General features: G+C 38.9%; 1 protein-coding gene across 2 annotated transcripts in view; it reads right to left on the bottom strand.

Annotated features, from left to right (window-relative positions):
• Positions 1-9,385, bottom strand: part of okr (DNA repair and recombination protein RAD54-like okr) — a 43,240-nt gene extending 33,855 nt beyond the window's left edge. The window contains exons 1-9 of one of the 2 annotated variants that reach the window (XM_069327292.1): positions 9,296-9,385; positions 7,909-8,046; positions 7,514-7,726; positions 5,849-6,042; positions 5,307-5,376; positions 3,790-3,984; positions 2,349-2,567; positions 1,846-2,123; positions 1,537-1,682 (exon numbers count right to left, since the gene is read on the bottom strand). In XM_069327292.1, the coding sequence (XP_069183393.1) occupies positions 1,537-1,682; positions 1,846-2,123; positions 2,349-2,567; positions 3,790-3,984; positions 5,307-5,376; positions 5,849-6,042; positions 7,514-7,726; positions 7,909-7,911 (1,318 nt within the window). In that variant the 5' untranslated portion in view covers positions 7,912-8,046; positions 9,296-9,385. Of the gene's footprint in view, positions 1-1,536; positions 1,683-1,845; positions 2,124-2,348; positions 2,568-3,789; positions 3,985-5,306; positions 5,377-5,844; positions 6,043-7,513; positions 7,727-7,908; positions 8,047-9,295 lie in introns of those variants that run through there. The other variant, XM_069327293.1, reaches the window with a different exon arrangement.
• Between the last annotated feature and the right edge of the window lie 3,646 nt (positions 9,386-13,031).

Raw genomic sequence — 13,031 nt, 5'->3', positions numbered from 1 at the left:
CAACGAAATCAAAAGACATGATGACCACTGAGAAAATTCTGAAGCCTTATGATGAGATGAGACCCATGACAAACGGCATCAATATTTTCTCAAGATTTGGTTCTGGATTTTCATTTTCTAGCATGCAGATAGGAAATGAAAATCCCACCTGAGCCAAATCTTCCCTTAACCAGACAAGTTGACACATCCCAGAAACTATCTGTTTACCGTTTCATTAATTATGAGCACTACCCTTGAGGATGGTGGCCACAACAGGAATGTCTCTAGGTAGTCATACTCAATATTGTATTTTAATATTTCATTCACTATGCCTCCCATGGATTTTCTACCTTTCCTTACACAATGTCAATTCCCTACACACCACTTTCTTCCCTTGTGCTTTATTTGTATACATTTCCCTTCCATTCTCTCAAACAACGTCTTCATATCTGACTGAACAGAGAATAAAGCATTGACAATGGCATGTAGCAATTCCAAGTTGGGTGCAGGTTTTAATGAAACATATCATCCACAAGGTCTTTATAGCCCTTGGGTGCAGAATGTCCCCGCCATTAAAGATGTTCTCAATTTGGTGCTTCTCTACATCACCACATCTCTAAAGAATTGTAAGTCTCACAGTCTGCTCTACAGCCTGTCAAATTCCCTTCTTATCATCACAAGTGTTTAACATAGCCTGCAGGCTATGGTATTCTGGTTCTCCAGAATGTTTTCCACTATGTAATTCATTATCTCACACTATTTGTTTTTGTTTATTTATATATACAAGTTGCGTTACATTCTTGTACAGCCACTAACACACACAGCGTTTCGGGCAGGTCCTTAATCCTAATTTTCCCTGGAATACGACCCGTCAAATCATTTAACAACCAGGTGATTCACTGCTCAAGGTAGTTCACTGCTGGGTGAACAGAGGCATACAGTTAAGGATTGGTGCCTAGTCTATCTTCATCTGCCAGGATACGAACCCAGGCCAGATCGCTCGCGAAGCGTGCAATTTGCCACTACATGCTTATAATCATAATGTTTCTCACAGAGGTCAAGTCACAATGATGCAGTTGAAAGTAAACATACTAACCTACACACCATATGAAGTGAAAGGAAAGTAACAACGTCTCGGCTTATCCTGGACACTTATCAAATCGAAACCAAGGCATACAGGTATATCTCAGTTTCAGCTAAATGAGGATCCAGGATGAGTCAATAAGTTGTTACTTTCCGTTGATTTCAAATATTTGGGTTCAGTTATTTATTTTATGTCTCTCCATTCAGATATCATACTTTAATATCATTTCAATACGTATCTAAAATCCAGTTTTCTCAGGTTCACTATGCCTACCAACCCTCCACACACTCCTCATTCTTACATATAAGCCCAATCTGTGGATCTTACATCAGAAAGCATGCAGATGCATCCAAGAGTCTGGCTCAACCAGACCATTAACTAGGAGGCCTGGTCAGAGGACACTGATCCTATGAATCATTTCAATGTTCAACGTATCTGTTGCACTAAATTTGCTGATATTGTCTTTTACTTACCTGAGATCTGTTTTTTAACTGCTGATGAATTGATGAACTTTAAATACATATCCTGTTGAAGGGAGGTCATGGGGCAACACACCACATGCTCGATCTTCACTGGTAGATACTTGGACAGGATGTCATTGGTGCGTCTTATGATGCATCTGTGATAAATAATAAACCACTGAAAACTTACATGAAACAAGCAATTTATAAAAAAAAAAGTTATGAGAGATATAGCCTGCCTATGCTCCTATGGATAACCAAGCAGCCAGTTCTCATATGGCAATTTCTGACATATATTAAAGGGAAAGCATGACTAATTACCTGCTGACTATAGCAATCAGTTCTTCTAACTTCTCCTTTCCAATTTCGTGATCCTTGTCAGAAGCATCGGCATCCCGGCTTCGTAATATTGCCCTCTCGTATTTCTTTCTGAATTCCTGAGCTGTTCCAAGAATTCCGGAATTGACAAAGTGCACCAGTGAAAAATATTCCAGTAGATCATTTTGGATTGGGGTTCCCGAGAGCAGAACACGACGCTTAGCTTTAAGCCCCATTAGTGCTTGATATGTCTGGTTTTCACAGTTCTTTAATCTATGGCCCTTGAGAAGGGAAGTTCTTTGTTAGAGACTGTGACTAACAGATCAACTTGCCATACTGCACCTGACAACTGACATGTATAAAAATGACATTTAACAAAATTTATACCTAAATGCATCACAAAAATTCCTGAAAATCATTTGTTAATGGAGTACAGTACAGTAACATTTGCAATGAATCAGCAGCTTGTAAAATATATATATATCAAATATTGTTTATGTCCTTACTTCATCACACAACACGAGGCCAACTTCACCCTGGTGCAGTACGTGGGCATGCATTCGGAAAGTCTCATAGGATATTATCAGTACAGGATTAACAGGACGTCGGCCATAAGTTGCCATGAATCCTTTAAGGTTCGAATCAATCTGTTCCTTGGTGCCTGAATCAATTGCTAAGGCATTTAGCTGCCCTTTTAACCATTTGTTGATCTCATTGTACCAGTTCTGAAAATGTTGCATAATATTTATTGCTAACTGTTGATTTCTTACAAATAACATGATGAGCATAATGAAATAGCAAATAGCATAATAAATCTATGAGAAATTCTTTGGAAAAATCCAATGAAATAGAACTTACATCCTGGGTGGATTTCACATTGTTGCTTTTAGCCTATCGTGGTCTGGTGGATAATGCATGCACCTGGGGGGTGACCCAGGATGTGAGTTCTTTTCCCTTTAGAGATTTTCTCAACATGACATGCGTAAAGCAAGCATTAAATGTAATGAGATACCCTTCTGGTCAGTCATCAGTGGCATCCCATTTAGTCCTACAAAGCTACTGAAAAAGCCTTAACCTTGAGGTTATCTTGAGGTGGTTCCAAAGATCAATGTGCCCATGGTCCAGTCTCTGACCAGGCCTCCTGGTTAGAGGTCTGTCAACCAGGCTGTTAAGACACCACCGGATGCAGTCTGATGTGTGAATCACACTCACGTTGATTAGGTATTCTTTGGAGGTGTTTATCAAGTTCCCTTTTGAATACTGTGGGAGGTAGGCTAGTTATGCCCCTTATGTACAGAATAGAGGGAGAATGTTGAGAAGTTTTATAATTGATAAGCAATACAAAAAAAATGTATACACAAGAACTAATACTTTCATTGAACAAAACTTCTGCAATGACTAACTTCCATAGCTTCTATAGTTGACTGAAACCTATCCTACAAATAGAAATCAATATATTATTGTTATGATAAGGAGAAAGGAGAAAGGGAGAAGAAAGCTTTCTCCTTATCAGGAGAAAGCGCTAAGCAATTATGACTACAGTATATAGCACTCGAAAGGGATATGAGGATAGGGATTTGGGATAGAATGGAGGGAAGGAATGGTGCCCAACCACATAGACCATCGCAGAGTGAATGCCCACCTGCAGGAAGCAAGGCCGTCACTGTACTAACCAGTCCAAGTGGTTTGTCTTAGTTATGATTTGAAAAATTTAACTTTTTTGTTGTATTTTTTTTTTTTGCTGTAATTAACTTAAGATAATTTCAAACCAATCAGGAATGTAAATCTAAATGAAGTTACATGACATGACCATCACATATTATAATAATATTACTTAATTTATAAGATATACAAATGCTGAATGGAGCAACCACTAGTTTTGTCTACAGTAGGTCAAGACTCCAAACACCATCTCAGGAGTTGCCACATGACAGTAATGCAACTTGCCTTTACTAAGCTGGAGGGAGCAACCACTACAGTCTTATCTATGCTGGGTCGAGAGTCTGGGCCCTGCCTCAGCAGTGTCCACATCAGGGTGATGCACTGTAGAGTCTTCCCCAACCCCATCTCATCAGCCATAATACACCCATAATTTTCTTCTATTTGTTTCCCTGTGACACAGTCGTACATAAATTTGACACCCTGGAAAGCAATATATATCGATAAAATTGATGCATCACCGAGCCTCTCATCGCAGTAATGATTTTATCCAATTTACATACAAAAAAAATTTAAAATACTCCACAAACACAAAAAAGCTTCATCCATTTTTACAATACAGTGGTACCTCGGAATGCGAGTGTCCCTGTATGCGAGTTTTTCGGAAGACGAGCAGGATTTACTCCAAAAATATGTCTCGGAAGGCGAGGGTTACCTCGGGACGCGAGTTTGTTGATACGTGTACAGGCCGACTGGCGCGTGGTGGCATGGCGATCGCGCCTCAGTTTACCAGTGTCTCGTGTCCAGTGACTATCCCACCTGAATTCTTCACAAGGATTTACAGTTTTTTATCGGTTTTTTGGCCATTTGAGCATAAAAGTTGTCATTATATATCTTGCCATGGGTCTCAAGAAAGCCATTGGTAAGGTTCAACCTAAGAAAATAGCTGTGAGTAGAGGCAGTAGAGGATGTCCCTTCTTGATTAAGAAAATGTGTGAAGTATGGGAAGAACTGCAAAGTTTTGTTGAAAAAACTCACCCAGATAAAGCTGTAGCAGGCCGTTGCATTGACCTTTTAAATGATAATGTGATGTCTTACTACAGACAAGTGTTAAAATGTAGGGAAAAGCAAGTGTCATTAGACAAATTCTTAGTAAAACAAGCAAGTCCTAGTGGTATGCAGGCAAAATGTGCCAGAGTGTGCATACCAGTGAAGTCCTCACTGCCTGATGTGATAATGGAAGGGGACTCCCCTTCCAAACAGTAACTCCTCTCTTCCTCCCACCTCCTCACCATCTTCCATACGCCTACAGCATTCAACGGCAAGGTAAGTAATAACTTGAACATAGTTTTGTAGGTTTATTTAGATGAATTAGGTATAAAAATTTAGTTTGATGTGGGGTTTTTGGGGTAGTCAGGAACGGATTAATTCATTTCCCTTTATTTCTTATGGGGAAATTAGCTTCGGAATGCGAGTTTTCGGAATACGAGGCATCTCCAGGAATCAATTAAACTCTTAAACTGAGGTATGCCTGTACTGTACATAATAAAATTATTTGTCAACACTGCACAAAATATTGTATTACTATAGGATCTACTGGAAATTTATAATACAGACAGTACATTCAAGCACATTTAAAGGCAATTACATGCCCACCGGAGGTTTCCAAAAGTACTTTCTTTTCGGCAATGTATAATGAGCCAATTTATCTTATAGCCCACAAACATCATATTTATTAATGTATTAAATCATCATAACTAATTATACAGAATTTAAGTTGAAGCTAAGAGTTAATGCCTACTGACCTCACGCTGGTGAGGACGTAGAACAGCTGCTAGCATTGGATCCACAACAACTGCTACTTCTTGCTTCTCTCTATAAACATTAAAGACCTTATACAATTAAATTTCTTCTCATTGACATAGATGAAGGTGAGTTGCATTGCATAATGTATGAAGAGAGACAGAGAGAGAGAAGGTAATTAAGAGGAAAAAGAACTAAGCCAGAATAACTATAGCACTTTGAAAGAAGGTATGAGGGCAATGAGTTGGAATATGAGGACAGTCCCAACCACTTGGACCATCAGGAATTGATACCCAGCCTAGCAAGAAGTGAGGTCTTCACTCTACAGACCAGTCCAAGTTGATGGGTAGAGGGAGAAAAAGAAAAACATTTAAACAAACGGTATATGGTATGTAACATAAAGAAGAGCACCGACATAGATGGACCTCACAAATAATTGAAATAAATAATAAACTTGACAAAACGAGATGAAAATTAACAGAAAATTACATCATGCAAAATAAAAAAAAGTATGAAAAAATCCACCGAAGTGCTATGTACCCACAGGTTGGTTGTAAGCTTCTCATGTGCAGACAAGGTGGCAGGACGAAAGAGAACCAGAGCATTTGGTTCATCTGGATCATGAAGTGGTCGTCGGACACCACTCCGGCGAACCCCCAGGCTACGAAATCCTTGACTTATGTAATTAGGGATGGGAATCTTGAATGGCTTGGCGAGAATTGTCCGGATAAAGTTCTCCTGATAAAATATAAGTCTTTTAGCATTCAAGTTGATTAATTAAATATTTAATCCGTCAAAATGCATATGAATGTTATAATACTGTAATGTAGAAAGTACAGTACACCTAAGAAAATATTTTTGTGAAATATTAAAGTTATCTAAAAATATTACTGTACAGTATTTCCAAAATTTGTCATAATAATTAACTGATTTAACTTAGAATCAAATTGATTTATGTGGTTACCTTTAAATTAATGAGCCCTTTATTCTCTGTAAGAGATGCAATTGTGGGAAACCTAAAGCATACTAAACTTGTACAAATTGCAATGGAATATATATCAAGTACTGAGTATAATGACATGCCCTCTTCTCGTTGGGCCCTCAGTAGCTCCCTAAGCTAAGCCTCAGGACAGGGAGGCCTCCAAGACCCACCCAAAAAAGAACAAGGTCTAGAATCTGGCTCTTTACAAGGCAAAAATCCACCACAAAGCATAATGAAGCAACTGCTCGAAGAAAACAAGGTAGAGGTAAAAAGGCAAATGATCATTGCCACAGCATAAACACCCTAACCGTGATGACTACATACTCTCTCTGGCTTGATGCCTTCTTTTGATAATTACTTGACCATGATGCATCTGACTGCAACCAGGTGGCAGCCATGGTCGCCTGAGGCTCCAGTAAGCCTATCTCTTAAGTCACATGTCACCCAAAATGAACTCCTCCACCCCAATGGGAAAGGGGAGTTATTAAGGGACCCACCAGCAAGGGGATTTCATTACATTTAACACTTGACTTCTAAGAGGGCACCTTCAGGGGCGCAGCCTGAGCTAACTCACAAATGGTGCCTCGGTGCCCCTAAGTGTATGCAAAAAGTTCAAATGGATAATTGGCCACTTATAAATAAAGTTATTAATTGCCTTCTACAGAATCCTATTGAGAATGAGTGTCAGGCTAGAGTGTGGGGGGGTGATAGTTCACCAGAGCCCGAAGGAGCTCAGCCTGCCATCTGGTTGCAGTTGTGAATTTTGTTTATATGGTGTTCCAGTAGTTTCAGTTTCACTTGCATTTGACAGTTACCCAATTATCATTCTCTGAGGAAGTTATGTTGAATGACTCTCTGTCAAATACGTATCCTTCACCCAAGTAGTAGCATTGATCTTTGAGCTCTATATGCTTCCTACACCACTGAAGAGGCAAGTCAGTATAAAATAGCACTTGCTCCTCGTGGAATAATATACAGTAGACACAGAAGCCTGGCAAATTATTTATGACCTTCAAGTGACAGCATAATAAGCTAAGGAAGCTACCTAGAAATAACAGCTTAAATAATTACAGTATTATGATACAGTATTAGTAAATTAATTAGCAGCAATATTGCCAGCCATAACTGTTACTAAATATAAAAAATACAGTACTGTACTCTACATGCAAAACAATTTTGTTAAAAAAATCTACTAAAAATAATGCACCATCCAAGAGATCATCTTACGTGGGAAGACGCTGTTCCTGCTGGAGTGACCGAAGGAGTGTTTACAATTGGTAGAAGAGGAGCCCTATATGGAGAAATAGGCAGTCCTGGTCCCTCCACCTCTGACGCTTTTCGCTTCTTAGATTCTGAATGGCCAATGGCCACTTGAGGACCAACTGCGAATCCATTGTCAAAGTTCCGCTTGAGTAACTGACTCGGGGCATGGCTGCGGCGCTGTCAAATAATAACAAATAAGAGTTGTATCTGAATATACAGTGTAATTTTATGCAATCTTACAATGTTCTTTCTTTGATAAGCTAACACTATTTTAGATCATACAACACATTTACATATTACAAAACTTAGATGATTACTGAATCAACTAAATAGAAAAGGCACAAGATTTTAGTATTTACCATTGTGATACAGCTTTCCTCAGCTACTGAAACAACTCCCTATCACATTGCACACAGATCTGCAGCTTTTATTGGCAATTCCTTCCATTCTGCATATTGATTTCACTTATGTGTAAAAGTTACTTTACAATTGATATCCTGGAACAACAAGAATTGCATAGATAAGGGAGAAATATTAGTTATTGTACACTGATACCCAATAAAGATCTAGTCCCACACAGGCACCCGCAGATCTTGCACCAGCATAGGACTTGCTCACAAACCCATCACTCATCACAAGAATTCATCGATACACCAAGAAACCTATTACTTACTTCCACAGGTATACTATTAATTTTGTTGGACAAATTGATAACAGCAATTAACATATGAAATTTAATACTTTGTCAGCAATAAAGTTATTTTATATGCTACATTATATATGTACAGTACAGTATACATATAACTTTCAAATAAAATAAAACCATACCACAGTACAGTATTTCAAAAATCAGTGAGACTACATAACTACCCACCAATAACCCTAGCTACTATGTAGCTGGATGAAAAGAGACACAGCTTGTAAATTTCTAGCTTAGGTAATCTGGTGTTGAACTGATTAGTTCAAAGAGGGCCAAATGATATGTTATTCTACCTCTTTACAATTCTTTAGACATACATACATATACATTATATATACATATACATTATATATATATATATATATATATATATATATATATATATATATATATATATATATATATATATAGTATATATATATAGTATATATATATATACTATATATATATACTATATATATATACTATATATACATACATACATACATACATACATACATACATACATACATACACACATACATACATATACACACACACAGTCAAAGGTGTTTAATGTCATTGATGTCATCAATTTAACTCTGAAGACCATTGTGTATACTGCTGGTTGAACCAGTGAAGTTACTGACACTTAGGTAATGTTACACAAGTCAACAGCCACCTTGAATTACTAAGATATTAAAAATAATACCTTAGTATTTTACAAATCATTTTAACAATTTCAAATCTTATTCATATATATGACATTATGAGTTAATTATATCCAGAGCAAATTTACTCATTATCTTCCCAACTTGGGTATTGATCAAGTTTCCATCTAGGCAACTTGGATAGTGGTAATTCCTCGTCGCGCCAGCTTGGATTTTGGGCAAGTACTCATCTGGGTAGCTTCGATATTTGCCAAGTCCTAGTCTGAGCAACTTGGGTATTGGGCAGGATCTCGTCCGGGCAGCTTGGCTAATGAGCAAGTCCTTGGCTGAGCAACTTAGGTATTAGCTCAGTCCCTAGTCTCACAGTGCCAGGCACTAATAAACCTTTCTGATCACCTTTGGCACATTTTGACTCAGTTGGTAAACAATTTTGGCGGGCAATAAACGACATGATATAAAGTTTCCTCAAATAAGTTAACAAAATCGTTTTATTTGAACTATATGAGGCAAGAAATAAGGTGTTTGTAAATTTTAACGGTGCTCTTTTGTTATTCTTATATTCAATCCTATATATGGTCTTTGTTTATGTTTTTAGCGGCGCTTATACACTAAATATTTGATACACTACATTTCAACTTTTGACCAAATAATACAACTACCTTATTTATTATCTGTAATATCAAAACAAATTAAATTAACATATTTCATAATGCTACTTTTATTGCCTTTTTAAACTAATGAAGTCTTTATGGAAGCAAAAAGGCTTCTACCGATTAATATCTTAATTAAGTCTTGGATAATCAATCAACAATTTTTTTTACTATACTCACCTCATTGTACTCACCTAACTGTACTTGCTAGGGTTGAGCCTCGACTCTTTGTTCCCGAATCTCAACTCTTAATCAACAGCAGGTGTACAAGTTCCTGAGCCTATTGGACTCTACTATATCTACATATGAAACTGTGTATGTAGTCTGCCTCCACCATATCACTTTCAAATGTATTACATTTATTGACTACTCTGATAGTGAAAAAATTTATTCCTTTTGTCTGTAAAAAAAAAAACTGAATCCCCTTGCCGGAGTACCACCACTATGTTCAGTTATGGTTTTAATTAGGAACTCTGCACCTACTATATAGTGTTACAAAAATATTATCTTGTTTGAATGGATTAGTGCTTTTGTTACCTCTTCCTGTAATGTATAACAAAAGATCATATCTATTAATAAACTAAATCTCGTTACAAGAAAATAGTAAAGTAAGCGCCCAATTCGTCTGTGTGGAGCAAAGCCGTCGCACGTTATCAGCGTTCACGCTGTCAGCGACGAAAATGATCAGAAATCTTAAAGCCGTAGACGGCAAGCAATTACTTAGCTTAGAGGCTGTTGTGGTCCCGTTTTAGCCCCATAATGGTATATAAGACTGTGGATTTATACATTAAACTGTGTAACTAACTTATCAAGATTGTAAATTGTTTAACTAACTAAATTTGGGGGATCAGTTCCTGAGTCCATTATGTACCCCTGGAACATTTTCCACTACTGTCCACAGAATGGGTATGTGGGGACACTACCGAGCGCAGATGATGATAAGAGTATGGGGTCTACTACCTCTCACAGGATGGGTATGGGGTTTATTACCTCTCACATGATGGGTATGGAGTTTACTACCTTTCACAGGATGGGTATGGGGTTTACTACCTCTCACAGGATGGGTATGGGGTCTACTTCTTTCCACAGGATGGGTATGAGATCTACTACCTCTCACAGGATAGATATGAGGTCTACTACCTCTCAAATGATGAGTATGGGGTCTACTACCTCTCACGGGATTGATATGGGGTCTACTACCTCTCACAGGCTGGGTATAGGGTCTACTACCTTTCACAGGATGGGCTACCATGCACTTATGAGTGGGTATGAAACCATTACCAAGTCACACGTTCCGGTCAATATATTAATCAGCATATATCATTGCCATCAATAGTTTGCGTAAGAAATATGATAATAGATATGTAATTAATACTAAAAATTGAATAGTCCTACTATATATTTCTTTTAACAACTCTGTTCAAAACTGATAACAATATCCTGACTATGCAGAGCTAAGTCAACTCTAATGCCAGGAAGGGTTGAGGGGCCACAGGACTAACATTGTAAACCAGGCATGTAAGGGTGGATCTAATCGACACTTTTCAAATAGTGAATAATTTAGAGGATGTTAATCCGGACAATTTCTTCAAAAGTTCAGATGTAACACAAACAAGGAGCAACGGTGTCAAGCTCAACAAGCCACAATATGTAGGACTGAGAACAGGAGATGTTTTTTCACCCCCAGGGTTATCAACCCCATGGAACCGCCTACCCGCCGAAGCCGTAAATGCCAAAACTGTTAAATTTTAAAATTCAGCTGGACAAAATCATCAGGATAAATTGGGGGAACTTTGACAAGCCGCTAGCTTCCTGTCCTCGTCGATGTCACTAGAGAGATAGTGGCCCTCAGGTAAATTCAGGTAAATTATGAATAGGAGTGTATATGAACAGTATTGTATAGTGTATTATGAATATCAGTGTATATAGTGTATTATGAAGAGTTGTATATAATAACGTATAGTATGTATTTGAGTGTTAACTTTCCATCGCCACCTACTGGATAAGAATGGGATGCGTTCTCGACTCACAATTGGGGGATCCCGGGTTCGAGTCCTGGGCGGGACAGAAATGGTTGGGGACATTTTCTTTCGTCTAATGTACTATTCACCTAGTAGTAAATAGACACCCGGAAGTTAGACAACTGTTGTGGGGTTGCATCCATCCTGGGGAGAGTCGAAGTACGCGTTTGGGGAAATGGGGGGAGGGGGGAGGTACCTCCATGCAATCCTAAAGAGTATATATATGTACAGGCTTTCTGTCCCCGAGAAGGTGAATTAATTCAAGCATATCCCGGGTGGGACAGAAATGGTTGGGCGCATTTCCAATCACCTAATGCCTCCATCCACCTAGCAGTAAATAGGTACCCAGGAGTTAGTCAGCCTTTTGTGGGGTTGGGTACTGGGTATACACTACTGTTTTTTTTTTTTTTGAGATATATACAAGAGTTATTACATTCTTGTACAGCCACTAGTACGCGTAGCGTTTCGGGCAGGTCCTTAATCCTATGGTCCCTGGAATACGATCCCCTGCCGCGAAGAATCGTTTTTTCATCCAAGTACACATTTTACTGTTGCAGAGGCTACAGTTAAGGAATTGCGCCCAGTAAATCCTCCCCGGCCAGGATACGAACCCATGACATAGCGCTCGCGGAACGCCAGGCGAGTGTCTTACCACTACACCACGGAGACTGCCGAAGACTGCCGAGACTGTTCTATGCTTGTAGTACTGTGCATTATAGTGCTCATAGCACTACAATGTGCTGCTACCCTATTCTATATGAAAGATTGCAATTTATATGAAAGATTAAGAAGTATAGGTCAAAAACTAGCTATACGTTCATTTTAATATACGTTTAATATAGTGTAACGTACGATTATGTTACGTTGTTGGGTAGATTAGATACACAGTGTTTAGTGAGTTTCATATTTATTTAGTTGTCCTGGATACAGCAGTGTCGTAGACGTTAAGACGGAGCTTGGAGCAGAGCAGAGAGCTGAGTGAGGCCGGAGTCGCGGAGCTCTATGTGGGAGAGTCCCGGAGCTCTATGTGGGAGAGTCCCGGAGCTCTATGTGGGAGAGTCCCGGAGCTCTATGTGGGAGAGTCCCGGAGCTCTATGTGGGAGAGTCCCGGAGCTCTATGTGGGAGAGTCCCGGAGCTTTATGTGGGAGAGTCGCGGAGCTCTATGTGGGAGAGTATTGTAGCTGGATGCGGTCCTAGTCTGCTGCCTGTTCTGTGTCGAAGCTGTGGCGTCTTGGAGACGATTAGAAAACTGTCTACGCCGAGTGCTACATTGTCGACTGGAGATTGTACTGTTGTCTATTCGATTGATTGATAAAGATTAAGCCACCCAAAAGGTGGCACGGTCATGAATAGCCCGTAAGTTGTCTATTCTCATATCGCTTCCTTATATTTGGTGACTACCCCTCACCTTTCTCTACTAGGATAGGAGGATGTGAGAACTGTTGCCTGTAATTAGGGAT

Source organism: Procambarus clarkii, chromosome 19 (assembly GCF_040958095.1).
Source record: "Procambarus clarkii isolate CNS0578487 chromosome 19, FALCON_Pclarkii_2.0, whole genome shotgun sequence".
In the NCBI taxonomy this organism is placed as follows: domain Eukaryota; kingdom Metazoa; phylum Arthropoda; class Malacostraca; order Decapoda; family Cambaridae; genus Procambarus; species Procambarus clarkii.
Note: the sequence above shows the minus strand (reverse complement) of the source record. Positions and strands in the feature narration are given on the sequence as shown.